This window comes from Spermophilus citellus (assembly GCF_964194105.1).
Source record: "Spermophilus citellus genome assembly, chromosome: 5".
Classification (NCBI taxonomy): Eukaryota; Metazoa; Chordata; class Mammalia; order Rodentia; family Sciuridae; genus Spermophilus; species Spermophilus citellus.
The window spans coordinates 2,081,333-2,096,309 of NC_138186.1; the positions used below are offsets into that span (position 1 = coordinate 2,081,333).

At 53.5% G+C, this 14,977-nt stretch overlaps 1 protein-coding gene across 9 annotated transcripts in view; it reads right to left on the minus strand.

Moving 5' to 3' along the window:
• CARMIL1 (capping protein regulator and myosin 1 linker 1) overlaps positions 1 to 14,977 on the minus strand; it is a 244,063-nt gene that overhangs the window by 137,072 nt on the left and 92,014 nt on the right. For all 9 annotated transcript variants that reach the window (XR_014022096.1, XR_014022097.1, XR_014022098.1 and 6 more), the window contains 3 exons: positions 12,435 to 12,485; positions 9,638 to 9,697; positions 2,155 to 2,276 (listed from right to left, as the gene is read on the minus strand). Coding sequence is in view for 4 of the 9 variants with exons in the window: in XM_081295124.1 (XP_081151250.1) it covers positions 2,155 to 2,276; positions 9,638 to 9,697; positions 12,435 to 12,485 (233 nt within the window). In the remaining 5 variants the exon portion in view is untranslated. The remainder of the gene's footprint in view (positions 1 to 2,154; positions 2,277 to 9,637; positions 9,698 to 12,434; positions 12,486 to 14,977) is intronic.

Sequence of the window (14,977 nt, forward strand, 5' to 3'; positions counted from 1 at the left end):
CGGGTCCTGCTTCACTACACTCCCGAAGCAACCCTGAGGACCGAGGGTGGCTCTAGCTCTGCCTCCTGATTCTCCTGGTCCCTAAACCTTGTCCTGCCACCCTCCCTGGCACCAGGGCCCCTGATCAAGGAAGGGGACAAGGGCTGGGGACCTAAGGACTCCTTAACTGGGCTCCTGCATTGGGTGGGATGAAGGACTCCAAGGCCAGAGAACCCCAAATAGAGCTCCACGTCCTCCACTGGCTCTGAGCCACTGTAACGTCCCAGGGATGTACTTTATTTTGCCTGCTGCATGCTATTTACATGCAGGAAGTATCTCCCCGTCAGCTCTGACTCAGGGAACACTGGGAACTGGGAAGGAAGGGTCCAGCCAGGCATCTTGCCCCCTCTCTACCCAATAACCAGTACCCACTGTCCGTCTCTCCTGTGAACCACGTGACACCACTCAGAACTTCAAGAGGAGGAGCACACAAGGTGTCGTAGGGTGCTAAGGGCTCACTGGACGCTGCACTGCGAGAGGAGAGAGCCACAGGAGGACACCTCCACTGTTTCCATCCTCACCTCTTCCCACCCCTCCCCCACCTTCTCCTCCAAATCTGGACGTCCCCCAGGGGCGCCCGTCACCTGCAGCCTCGCCTTCTTCACACCACCTCTCTCAAGAGTCCACAGAGGTCAGCCAGCACTTGCCTGCAAGGGACCTGATGCCTGATTTCCAGCCAGACTTGCCCCCCAACCCCAGGGAGCCAGGGACACTCAGTGCCCTCAGAAGCCAGCTCTCCGTCAGTCACCCAGAGGGCCCAGTGCAGAGCTGCTGCGCAGACAGACAAGCAGCGCCCCAGAGGACAGAGGCCAGGGCGCTCCCAGTCCACAGAGCCACCCTCCAGCCCCCAGGGGGCTCCTGGGGCTCGACCTCTCATGGGCCCCTGGGACACTGTAGGCACAGATTCGGCAGGGGGGGGGGAGTCCCAGAAATCCCCCGTCACCCTGCACACACCCACATGCTCCCCAGCCTCTCTCAGGAGGGTCCCCACAGCCTGAGAACCAGGCCCTTCCCCAGGAAGGCTATGTCTGGGAGCTTACTGACAGAAGCCTGTCTCCGCCTTCTCATCTGGACCAGGCCAGTTCCCCACCCTAGGGGCACACACCCCCGCGGCCTGTGGTCCAGGCGCTGGGTCCTGACCTAAAGGCCTAACTAAGTGCATGGGGGTGTGCACCCTACTGTGTGCTTCAGAAAAGTAAGTAGAAATGAAAGAGCAGTTGACTGATTGTTTAATTTGGGGGTTTTGTTTGTTTTTGGCGTCTCCTCTTACTAGGAAAAAACGACAAGGTAAAAGAAGAGCTGGGCTCATGACTGACATAAAGCTCCCCCCGGCCTCTGCTAAACCAGGAGTGGTTCACACAGGGCCCAGCTGGAGCTACTGGAAGACAGTCCTGAAGTCGGCTTACTAAGGGAAAAAGTAGAGGGGGATCCAAGGGGCAGGGGAGGAGGCTGAGGGAGGAAGGAAGGACAGACAGGGAGGAGGCTGAGGGAGGAAGGAGGGACAGACAGGGAGGAGGCTGAGGGAGGAAGGAGGGACAGACAGGGAGGAGGCTGAGGGAGGAAGGAGGGACAGACGGGGAGGAGGCTGAGGGAGGAAGGAGGGACAGACAGGGAGGAGGCTGAGGGAGGAAGGAGGGACAGACAGGGAGGAGCTGTGGGGGAGATCACCAGACCACGCTGCGTACCCACAGGCACGTGCCACAGAGCGCTCCACCTTTAGGCCTACCTACGAACCCCAATTAAAAAATGAGAAAGGCGGAGGGGCATGGGAAGGGAAGAGGGAGTAGAAGAGGAAGCCCGAGGGCTGAGCAGGTCATACCCCGTGCGTGTGACCATGTCAGATGAGCCCGTCGTGGTGTTCGACCACAACGCACCCACGAGGACATATTTTTAAGAGGTTTGTTTTCATCTCAGAGTGGACGCTAAAGGACCACCACACCCTTCACCACTCAGCTCTTGGATAAGGTCACCCTAGAAACCCTCGAGCATGAAACCCCAGGGTCCGAGTCAGCTCCCGTGGCCACTGCTCAGAGGAGACGTCCAGAAGGGAAGCAGGTGGCACTGCCTCTCGGGGAGCAGCACTTCCCTCCCTCCTGGCCCTTCCCGGGAACTCACACTGGAGACAGGCCGGGGAATATCTTCCGCAAGCAGGAGCCAATGTGCGCCAGCACGTCACTCACGTCCTCGGGAGACGCCATCTTCATGGAGACGCTGCACTTCTCGGTTTCCACCACCATCTGCAAGAGCAGGAGGGACAGCTCAGCAAGGGCGCCGACAGCCCGCCCTGAACGGTGAGTGCCACCGAGCGAGCAGTCACCCCAAAATAGGGTGGCACAGCAGCCTGGAGCAAGCGCCTCCTCAGAGAGCAGCCTGGGAAGAGGGTGGCGGACCTCGGAAACCCGGGAGGAGGCAGGTCCCCAGGCCATGTGGTGGGCACATCTCCCCCCAGGATCTGTCCTGATGAGCACCTGCTGCTCCTCTCTGGGTCCTTCTGTGAACACCGCAGCAGAATCTGGTGGTTCTTTCTACTTTTCTTTTTTTTAAAATATGTATTTAGTTGTAGATGCACACACAGTATCTTTATTTATTTTTTACATGGTGCTGGAGACCAAACCCAGGGCCTCACTCATGCTAGGCAAGCACTTCCCCATGGAGCTACAGCCCCAGATCTTTCCTTACCATGTATTAAAAATATGAAACCTTACGAGATGTTTAAAAAAAATGTTTAAAACCTTTGCCTAGGAAAAGGCAAAAAAAATAAGTGCTTATGAAATTTCAACCTAAGAAAAGAAGATCCTTGGAAAGGATTCTATTAAAGCAGCAGCATAATAAAAATCTTCAGTGTTAGTTTTAATGTTAAACAAAAACCAGAAAGTGTTGAGACTTGGGCCATGCACCTGGTCCTGTAAAAAGTCTAAATCAACCTTAGCAAAGAGGGCAGGGGGCAGAGGGACAGCAAGCTGAAGATGGACACATTTTTTTAAAAAATCAACTTCAAACATACACACAATTAGTTGTGATACACACAACTAATCCCAGCAACTCGGGAAACAGAGGAGGGGGATGGCAAATTCAAGGGTGGCCTGAGCTACTCAGCATGACCCTGTCTTGAGGTGATATAACAGGGTGGGGTTGCAGCTCATGCATGAGTTCCATCCTAGAACAGAAAAAAAGTCAATTTCAATCACTTTCTTTTTTTAAAGATACCATTACCCTGACTGTAAAAAATATTCATGTAAAATGCAATCTTGTGCGTTATTACTGCATTAAAACCTCTTTACACATGAACTTCCTTTTATTACTTACCTATGCAAAAACTGACTGGGGACACTAAACCGTATGGTAACTAACCAACTGGATTAACAAAGCCAATTACAGAATTCACTTTACATTGCCTGAAATTAGCCAAATTGAAAAATAATAATAATCTAGGTCGTTCAACATATTCATGTTAGATGACATTTATCAAGACAAAGAGAAGGACAACAGAGACATGAGTCCTTAAACTGGAACTTTCTCACAGAAACCCCTGAAGGGGCCTGCCAACTCAATCTCACCTTCAGGCAGTCAGCAGTGTGGGGAGAAAAAATCATTATCTTTAATCCTGATTTTCAACATACGCCTCAAGAAGTTAAAGGAAAAGCTTTTAAAATTCTTCAGGCAAATCTGTGTCTGTCTTGAGCAAGGTGGCCCCAGAACTACCCCAACACCAAAGGCACCAAACCACGCCAGGTCCCACCTCACCGGGGGCGGCTCAGTGCTGGGATGCATGAGCTGTGTGTGCACGTATCTACGCACAGACACGTCTGGAAACCAGAGGGCCACCACTGCTCCCAGGGTGGACAGCCCAGCCGCCTTCTCACCTGGGGGACTGCACTCCTCTCCACAGGGTCCTTCCCTGTCCCTCACATCCAGTGCAGCTGTTCAGCTCACAGCCTGGGTGCCAGCAATTAGTGACTGGCTGACTCTAATTCCACTTGATCTTACACCTCGTCACCCTGCATTGTGCAGAGTGACAGGGAAATGGTGGCAGTTGGGGAAGAAGCAAGCACGCAGGCCCGCTGTAAGTGAAGTCCCTCACAGCACCCACTACCAGGCTCTCGCCACCATCTCTGCACAAGGGACCCACAACGCAGCCTCGTCTTGCCAAAAAGGGCTCCTGTCAATAGCGGTCTGGTCTCCCCTCATCCATCCAGGAGACAGAGGCCTCAACGCTGCTTCCTCAATGCCCGGCAGGCACAGCCCCTACCTCTGCCCCTGGGTACATCAATACTAAGGAGGGGCCAGCGATCCGGGGTGGAAGAGTGCCTGCCCAGCATGTGCAGGGCCCTGGGCTCCCAAGCCACACCACAAACACTAAGTCAGGGAGACACTAACCGGAGCGGGAAGGCACCATGCCTCAGCTGTGATTCCAACCTCCAGTCCCGGCTCTGCTGTCCCTTAAAGGTAGAACCCTACTTCTCCATGACCAGCAGGGCTCCACTCCACCCCAGCAGGGTCAGTGCGCCAGCCTCACTCCAGCACACAGTAAATGACCTTCTGGGGGAAGGGACACCATCAGAGCAGGCCACAGCTACAGTCCAAAGCTGGACCGCGGCCAGCCTCTGCTGAGCACCAGGAGGCGGAACCAGGCTCCAAAGAGCTGAGACGCTGAGGCCTGGCAACCGAGGAGGTGCCCAGGATCCCTCAAGGAAAGGAACCGAGGCACAGACCCAGCTCTCAACTCAAGGGCATTCACTCTCCGGCCTTCACACAGAAGGCCATGCCTCATGTCCCAGGAACGTCACCCCAGCTTCCCAGCTGTAATTAAATAATGGCCAAAACTAACACAGAGACAGAGACAGCAGAAAGACTTCTAATCAAGATCAGGCTGAGAGAAGCCCAGACCCCGCCATCACTGTGATGGAACCCGAGAGCAGATCAGAGACGGGCAGCAGAGACCCCAGCTGCACAGCACTCCTCTCCTGCATCAGGGCTCAGAGAATCAACAGCTGCACCGACAAAAAGGGTCCAGAGACACGCTGTCCCAGGTGAGGCGGGGGTGTCCTCCGACACGCTGACCCTACCTGTTCGGTGTGAGGCTGTGTGTTGCACGGGTATGTGGGAGGGAGGGTGGTGACATCGGGGACAGGATCTGTGGAGGAGTCTGTATTTCTAAAACCATCACGGGCATTTGAACCCAGGAATGCTGAAGTTGTCCAGGGCAGGGAGGAGCCCTCTCTGGGCCGCTGGCCCTGGGGTGGAACCACAGGTACCACTGTTTCACTCGGTCATCTCCAGGTCCATGCCCTGGAATAAGAGCCTCTGCGTGCCAAGGGGAGCTGCTCTTTAGGAACTCACAATGCCACACACCAGGGGCTGAGACCACCGGCTCTGCTCCCGGGGCCCTGAAGGACAGCCACAGGAGGCCTGATGAGACCCACTCCCGCAGCCACATGGAAAAGCAGGGCCCGCCGCCACGGCCTTCCTCAGTTAAACCCCAGAGTCAAGCCATAATGAGGGGCACCAACGCTCCCAGGGCCCTCTGCTTGTCCTGACCCCACACCATGACCCTGGCCACCCTGAACTGAGGCGGCGAGAGGCCTGGAGGGCCCAGAGGAGCCGCCTGTAGGCAAGGCCCCTGCCCATGTCTGGCCAGCTGGGCAAACATGCTGCTGTGGTTTGCTTCCAAACTCCAGGGCCAGAGAGTGGAGGCACACTGCCCGCCAGGAACGTCAAAAAGCACCAAGGACCCGGGGCGACCTCAACTCACGTGAAATGACAACTTGACAATCTTCAGGAGCACCCCCAACACACTGCCCACAAACTCACAGACGCTACTTTTAAATTTTAAAAGCCAACAAGAGTAAAAAAAATAATGAAAATCAGAGCAAGAATCAATAAAATAGAAAAATCAATGAGATCAATCTCAAGGAAAGCAAAAACTAAGTTCTCTGTGAGAAGATGGATAAACTGAGAAACCCCTAACAAGACTTGGAGGACATGGGGAACCAGGTTATAGTATCCACAGTGATGTTCTACGGGTATTAACAGAATAACAAGACAGATAGTGAAGAGCGCCTCTATCTTAATAAATTCACAATTTAAATGAAATTGACACATTTCCTAAAAAATACAAACTACCAAAGCTCGTCCAGAAAGAAATACATGAATGGAATCTGCCCTACATCTACTGGAGAAAGAGAATGTGAGGTTAAAAACCCTCCCACGCCACAGGCTGATGTGGGGATAGACATTACCGAGGTCTAGACACCTTGAAGAACTCACCAACTCCACTCCCAATCCATGCTGTGAGTCTGTGACGGTGTCAACACAAAACCAGCCGGCCAAAGAAAACACGAAAAAGGAGGAGAAAAGAGCAGTCACTAAGGTCAGCGAGAAAGACACTGTAGAAAATTTTAACAACAGAACCAACAAGAGATAAAGGCACACACGACCAAGTGGGGTTTACCCTAGGAGCCAGAGACGGCTCACTATCAGCAAATGTAATGAAGCAACTTAACAAGCTAAAGGGGGAGGGTGGGAGGAATAAACCCAACAAATCCCCCCAAAAAATCAAACTAATTCCTGATAAACTCTCAAAAAAACTAGCAATAGGAAGGAACTTCTTCAACCAGATAAAAGGCATCTATTGAAAACCTGTGGCCGACTTTGCGTTTGATGGAAAGAACGGGTGCTTTCCCTCGAAGGTTAGGGCTGGGCCCCTTCGGTCCTGTCCTAGAGGTTTGGCCAGGGCAGTTGGGCTCTGAGATTTGACCTGACCTCACTGGTAAGCCATTAAGTTAGCCTGGTCAGTCTCATAAACGCTGGCAGAAAATAGGAGACTTTGCGGTCAGATAGAGGCCCAGGGTTTCTGTCACCAGTACCGCAGAAGAAATGAGCCCGTGCTTAGGCAGACGGCTCGGCCCTCAAATCACACACCACATGGAGGGGCCCAAGGACGCCTGCACCCATGTGGGGTGCTCACGGGAAGGCACCCAAAGACATATGCACACGTGTGGGGTGCTCACGGGAAGGGGCCCAGGGATGCCTGCACACTTGTGGGGTGCTCACGGGAAGGAACCCAGAGACTCACACTCACAGATCACACCACCCCCATAGAGCTACAGAATCCACCAGAAGGCGGGCACTACTTGGTGAGTGTGGCCAGGCAGCAGGACACAACAGTAGCATGCACAGGTCAGCTGCATTTCAGATTAGACCTTAAAAACAGTACCATTTACAATAGAAGAAAAATAGGAAATACTTAGGAACAAATACAACAGGAGACACATACTAAAAGTCGCAGCAAATTACTGCTAAGAAATATGAAGACCCATATAAAAGGAGAACTATCCCATTTTCTTGGGTCAGAACACTCCATCTTATTAAGATGGCAAGGTCCGATGAAATTGTAATCAAAACCCCAGCTTCACAGAGAAACTGTGATGGTCAATACTGAGTGTCAACTTGATTGCCTGGAAACTGGCAGAGCACACTCTGGGGTGTCTGTGAGGGTGTTTCCAGGCACCAGGGACGAGTGGGACCACACACTGAGCAGGGAGACCTGCCCTGAATGTGGGTGGCACCACCCAACAGCCAGGGAGTGGGTGCACTCAGCAGAGAAAGGAGGCCACCCACCAGCACCCGTGAGCACAGCGCTTCTGGGAAGGCGCCTCCAGCTCCTTCAGCCCTTTAAGGTGGACTCGCTCCTCCAGGCTTCGAGGACTTCGCCCTGGGACCAGGGCTGCGTCACTTGTCCCTCTTGGTCTGAGGCTCCAGCTTCCTGAACCGAGCAACTACTGGTTTCCTGCTCTCCAGCCTGCAGACGGCCACCGTGGCCCTGTCCAGTCTCGGACCGTGAGGGCCACTCTCATCACCCCCTCGTATATATGTAGTTCTTTCCTACTGGTTCTGCTCCTCAAGGGAACCCTGACACCGAGACCGACCTGATTCTAAAGTTCAGCAGTAATCGCAAAAGACCCGAATCAATAAAACAATCTTTTTCTGAAAAAGAAGCACAAAGCTGGAGGACTAACCCCGCCCGATTTCAGCCACTGCAATCCACAATGTGTTGGGGCACAGAGAGACCCTGAGGCCAAGGGGGCCACCTCGGAGGCCAGAGTGGAGCAGCCCTGACGTGGACAGTTAGAACAGATCCAGTTCAGCGAGGGAGCGGCGGCTCTCCCCACCCCGGCTCTGGGCAAGTGGACGCACTGCTCAGAGGGAGGGAGAGGGGCTCGTCCCCACAGTGCTCTCTGCAGAAGGTTCCTTTAACAAGGCTCCCACAGGCACAGGTACGACCCAAGGCTAAGACTTCTGCTCCTCGAGAGAGGCTGTGAAGAGATGGAAAGCCCAGCACAGCAGAGAGAAAGTGGGCAGGAATCACGCGCTGCACAAAGGAGCAGTACCCAGAATCCATATTTTTCAGAACTCTTAAAATTCACTAAGAAAACCAACAACCCGATTTTAAAAATGGGGGAAGGTCTGAACTAACACTCACTAAAGACATGTAGTGGAGGACGCAAATGAAAGCCACCCTGAAAAGCATCACAGACCCATCAGAGTGACTGGAATTGTGGGACCAGCCTCACCAGCACCCGGGGGCACGGGGAGGAACAGGGCTCCGCGTTGCAGGTGCAGGTGGGCAGAACCCTCCCTGGAAAAGAGGCTGACACCCAATGAGCTAAGCACCCAGGGCAGACTCCACCATGGCGCCCCAAGGGGCCCCCCAGGGGAAAAGAAAGCACCCTCCAAAGACTCAACGTAAGCATTCAGAGCAGCAGCATCTGTCACTCACTACCAGAAACAAACCCCCGTCCCCCCCCAGGGGAGAGGCTCCACCTACCGCCAGAAGCCCACAGCGGAGCAGCCTCAGCCATGGAGGACCCGGAACAAGACGGGTCTCAACATGCCACGGGAGTGGGAGGGCAGGCAGGCCACAGACCCCCGTGGGAGCACAGGGAACCGCTGCAGATGGGCTGCCCAGGTGCAGGAGGCCCTCGGGGCCACGGCTGGACTCGCGTCCTCACTGTGGCAACCATTTCCTGGTGTACTGTGCGTGGGTACTGTGTCGAAGGCCATCGGATTTTGCACTTCAATGAAGCGACTTATAGCTCAACAAAGCTGGGTTCTGTAAATCTCATCTTTCTAAAATGTTTTTTTAGTTGTAGTTGGACACAACACCTTTATTTTATCTTTATGTGGTGCTGAGGATGGAGCCCAGTGCCTCACATGTGCTAGGCAAGTACTCTACCACGGAACCACATCCCCAGCCCTAAATCTAATCCATAACACTAAAAACTATATGTGCCACTCTACTCCAGGAAAAGCCTTCCACAGTCCATGCACTTTCAGTGTGAAGATCTGCCTCTAAGGACAGCACTCTCACGTTCCTACAGTCAGCTAACAGAGCTAATTGGATATTTTCAGCCACCCGTTTTCCTTATCAGAACCACTCCCCCACACAGCCTCAGTCGAGCTCTCACTCTGAGAACCCCACTTTCCCTAATCTTGTTTTCCTACCATCTCAAGAAGCCTTCAATAGTGAAAGCAAAGGGTTTCCGGAATCTGGACTAGGTCATGACCTTTGTGGCCGGCTCCTGCCACTCACACCCACCTGGGCTGGCCTGTTGCAGAAGACGCCATGGATCTCCAGGTAGCTGAAGGTGAGCTCGAGCTGCAGGGGGAGAGAAGGGGAAACCTGTAACGAGGGTTTAAAACACATCATTCAACGTAAAGTGCTATAATCAAAGACCATTCCAGGGCAAAGAACCTTTTAGGTATTTTCTGAGGGTAAACTGGCTTAATATTTCCATTCAGCAAGAACGGGGCATGATTTATCATATTTTGGCAGAAGCGTCATTCCTCTTATTAAAGGGTTGAGAGGAAGTTGCTCACTTCATCCAGGGACAAACCCAAGGGGAAGCTTTCACAATCCGCTATTTACTCCTTGAGAAATGCTCACACAACATGAATCATCTTTTCCCTTTCAGCTTCAAAATGTTGCTTTGGAAAGTCACAGAAGGGAAGCCTGGGGACATAGCTCAGGGGCACAGCAAAAAAGAGACAGGAAGTCACATGAGGACACAGTCCCTGCTGCATGTCCCCACATTCTAAATGCTGTGTGACACTCTGAGCACCTGCAGGACTCTCTTCCCCTGTCTTCCACCCACACTCATATACAGAAGTCAGTCAGGATGCAGAACCCGTGGGTACAGTGGCTCACGGAGAGGGTAGAAGCATGCAGACGCCACCCCACGAGTTACATCTGGAAGGCATGTGGCACCACAGTCACCAGAAGGAAAGTCCAGAGCAGAAGTTCATGCTCTGCAGCTAAAGTTCAAGACACATGAGGAGCAGGGCTGGGGACAAGGAGAGAAGCCAATCTCTCATTATTCATTGAGTTGCTGATGAACATTTATGAAAAGCCTACTGTGTGCCTGCACTGGACATGGGAAGAGGAATGAGACGTGCACCTTGTTCTCCAGGACTTAAGTGCATCCTCATAGGCACGTATTTTACAACATTCAATTTCAACAGGAGTCTTCTTACCTGTCATTGCCAAGATAGAGCCTGGATTGGGTTTTGAAAAGCCATTTAAATCAGGGAATGGCTTTGTAAGAAGAACACATACCTACCTTTGATATTTTAATATAAAACTTATAAACATATTTTCATAGCCTGCTCTTCTGAGCAGAGCCAAAGGTTTTCTTTGCATTAAGCCCACCAGCGGACCCTCAAGGGGCGTCTCTGAGTCACCCCAATTCTGGGCTTCCAATCTCCATTATTCAGGTCTCATCAGAAATGGAGAAGTCAAAGATGCTTGCAAAGCAACCAGAGGGCAGAAGTTTCCTAGATAATCATGCTTCTCGTTCCCTCCCCAAACAGTGGTCTAAGACAGCAATTTTTTCTAATTAGCTGTATTAACGTTCACTGTTTGATAGCACCCTCTCCTTTTGCACTCAGACTTCACTGCAATGTAAAGTATCCTGTTAAAAACATTCTGATGTAGCTGCTAAAAGCAGGTTTGGGAGTGGACAGCTGACCCTCAGTGGGCATCTCATCCAACGGGTGGGAGCAGGTGCAGACAGGCTTGCTGTCTCACTGCCCATCAGCAATGACAGCAGCCAGCAGTGGTGACCTCTCCAGGGACAGAGATGTGCACCTTTGGTCAATGTGGCTTAGTGAGGTTAATTAGAGGGCAGTTAAGATGCTCCACCTTACCCCAGGGATTTGCAGGGAGAGGGAAGCACTGGGAAGCCAGGAAAGACTGGTGGCACTTCAGCTGGGTCCCAGAGAATGACCCAAAGATGACTTCAGGTTTGTTAAGCAAACAAAGGGAAGAGAAGTTCCGGCAGAAGAAAAAGAATTTGCAACGACACAGAGGTATTAGAAGGAACCAGGGAAGCAGAAAGTTAAAGGAGTGGGCCCTGCAGCGTGGACCAGCAGTGGGGGATGCCTGCCCAGGGTACGGACAGCCAGGACCCTGGGTCCTTCTCAGGACTGTAGAGGGAGTGGGTCTCTGAGACACCCCCAAAGGCACCTACGCAAGTTCAAATCAGCCTCTCAGATCTCATCCGTGGCTTTTGATCAGGCTTTTGCTCCTAGCCCCAAAAACTGATCCTCTGTCCACTCCAGCTCACCCCGCGTCTGAGGAAGGTCAGTGCCTTAGAATCACGGGCAGGAGTGGGAGGAAGACAAGTCAGGAAGCAGGGACAGAGGCAAGCTGCCCGAGTACCTTCCTAGGATAGCTCCACAAGTCAAGCCTGGTTGGAACCTCCCCCCCCCGGACTGAAGGAAATAAGAGCAGAGTTGAAATAGGGGAAACCGAGCCCCAGCAGAGAGGAAGCGCCCAGGACACGGAGCAGGAGACACCCACCACTGTCCCTGGGACACCTTCAGCAAAGAGAGGAGAAGGGAGTGAAGACATCCCACAGCAACTTCAGGGGCCTGGGGGCACAGAAAACAAGAGTGCCGAGCGTGTGTGCGCGTGTGTGTGCGTGTGTGTGCGTGTGTGTGCATGTGTGTATGTGTGTGTGCATGTGTATGTGTGTGTGCGCGTGTGTGTACATGTGTGTGTGCGTGTTCGTGTGTATGTGCGTACACGTGTGTGTGCGTGCGTGCGTGTGTGTGCGTGTGTGTGCATGTGTGTATGTGTGTGCGCATGTGTATGTGTGTGTGCGCGTGTGTGTACATGTGTGTGTGCGTGTTCGTGTGTATGTGCGTACACGTGTGTGTGTGTGTGCGTGCGTGTGTGTGCGTGTGTGTGCATGTGTGCATGTGTGTGTGTGCGTGCGTGTGTGTGTGTGCGTGTGTGTACATGTGTGTGTGCGTGTTTGTGTGTGTGTGCGTACGTGTGTGTGCATGTGTACCATGCACTGGGCCCGTGTGGGGCGGGGCCTGCGGACGCTTACCTTGGTGGGGATGCGCGCGGTCAGGAGGAAGGCTCTGCAGGACGTGAGTACCTGAAACACAGAAGCAGCAACATCAGCACGCGCTGGAGGGGGGCCGGCAGGCCTCGGGGTTGCCCTCGCCAGAGCTGGAGGCTTGCCCCTGCCAACCATAACAGCAAAGGCCCTGCACCAAGGTCCACCGGGGACAAATCCTTCAGGAAATCTCCAGATGAGAAGTCAGCCCGCGGCCAAAGGAGCAGTGGGCCTCTGAGTGGTCAGGAGGCCACCCCATCAACCACAGACCTCATAGAGTAGCCGGTACTCTTCCACACATCCCCAGCTCCAGCGCCACTCCCACGCTCCCCCTAGGCTCCAGCCGACGCCACGTTCACCTAACACGATGGAAACTCAGGCGGGGTCTCCAGGAGCCTGCCTGGCCGCCTCCCTGCTGCACTTGCTCAGCCCCAGAGAGAACATTTATTAGGGCTTCCTTCCTATCCTGGCTGGTAACATCCTTCCATCCATCTGGTCCCACATGCCCTGGGCCTTCTTGCCATTTTCCAAGGAACTTCCCTGTCATAAATCCCTACTTCGTAAGAGACCTGTGTGCTAAGAACAAAACCCGCACAACTGCGTAAGTCCAGGACACTGAGCCCTCAAGTGGTTGGAGGACTTCTCCAAAGTCACATGGCTTTACCTAGACACAACCCAAGGCTCCAACTGCTAATCCGGGCCCAGGTGACCCAGCAGGTGTGCCTGGATGGTCCGCTCCAGTCTCCAGACCCGAAACAAAAGCTACGTTCTCTTCTATAAAATCTGCTGTTCCTGTTGTTGAACAATCTACTAAGAGACAGATGAGGAGCAGGGGGTCAGGCAGCGGGGAGGGCACGGGACGCACAGCCCAGTTCAAGACCTTCCCTTGAATGCCAGCTCGGGCCACTCACAGCACGGACTTGTGTCATTCACACTTTTTGGCTTTAGAAGTAACTCTTGCTAAGAAGTGGATCACTGGGCTGGGGATGTGGCTCAAGCGGTAGCGCGCTCGCCTGGCATGTGTGCGGCCCGGTTCGATCCTCAGCACCACATACCAACAAAGATGTTGTGTCCGCCGAAAACTAAAAAATAAATATTAAAAAAAAAATTCTCTCTCCTCCCTCCCTCCCCCCCCCTCTTTAAAAAAAAAAGAAGAAGAAGAAGAAGAAGAAGAAGAAGAAGTGGATCACAAATGACTCCTGACAGTGAAGAACGAGACTCTCCATCTGTGACCGCCACAACCGAGAGCCAATCCCTGCTCTTCCCCTAAGCAAGAATCCTTGCTTTCTACTAAGACCCTCGAGGCCAGGAATGAAGCAGCACCACAGGGCGCAGGCCAGGGAGGCAGAGAGGGAGCAGAGGAGCACACGGGCTGGTGGGCGGGCGTCAGGCAGCTGAGCGCAGCAGCTCTGCCTGCAGAACTTAGAGGACACTCTCAGGACAGACCATGGCTCAAAAGCACTGAGCACTTCAAACAATGTACCAGGAAGCATCAGCCCAAGAGCAGGCACTTGAGCAGGGTGCCCTGTGCTGCCCAGGCTGCAGGGCGTGTCCCTTGGTATAGCCTCCATTCACTGAGCGACCCCACGTGCCACGAGCAGACGCCTTTGACCACACAGACACACACAGTCTCATGAAAGCCACGTTCAAGCAACGCCCCCGTTTTATAGAGCAACCAGCTGAGGCTCAGCAGTGACACTCACTCAAGGTCGCACCATCAGGACAGGAACAGGATTCACACCTGGGGCCATCTGTTAACCCCAAAGCGGAGGTTCTTGATGACAGGGCCAGGTGGACGCATTACCACACCTGCCTCCACGTGCTCTGCCCCTGGCAGGATGGCATAGCCCAGCGCAGGCCACACCGGAAAGACCCACAGAGCTCAAGGCTGCCCTCTTCAACAGCCCAACAGCAAACTTCTGAAATTGTCTTCCCAAATACAAAACGCCCTGAACCTTCTGCCCCCGTACTAAGCCGCCCTGGGTAGGACAGCAGTATGCAGGCAGCTGGGAGTCAGAGGCCCTTTCAGAAAGGGCTGGGGGTGTTTTGTTGCATGAGACACAGGCTCAGTAAGGGACATCCAAGTCAGAAGAGCCATGACAGTGACGAGAAGGCGTTCAGACAGGGACAGAACAGGCAGCAGAGACCCCCAGGTCCTTGGCACAGGTCCAGTGAGCAGGTTGCCATCGACATTTGTTGTGGGACCAGGACTCATCTCACAGGAAGGAGGTGTCTTCCCAGAAGGAGCCCATGCTGCACAGAGGACCTGGAGTCCCCTCCTTCAGTCGCCCCAGGACGTGCCCCTCTTTCGAGCCCAGCTCCTCTCCCAGGCTCACGCTCACGACTCTCCCTCCTCAGTCACAAAGAGGTACAGTCATCAGACTCCCAGGGCTACTACCTGCATGGTCCTCCTGAGAACACCAAGTCCAAGAATCTCTGGACAGAATTTCAACAACAGCCACATGGTAAAACTCATCTGCCAGACAGGTTTCAATACCCCCTGGCCAAGCCCTGAATCCTGGGGCGGCAGC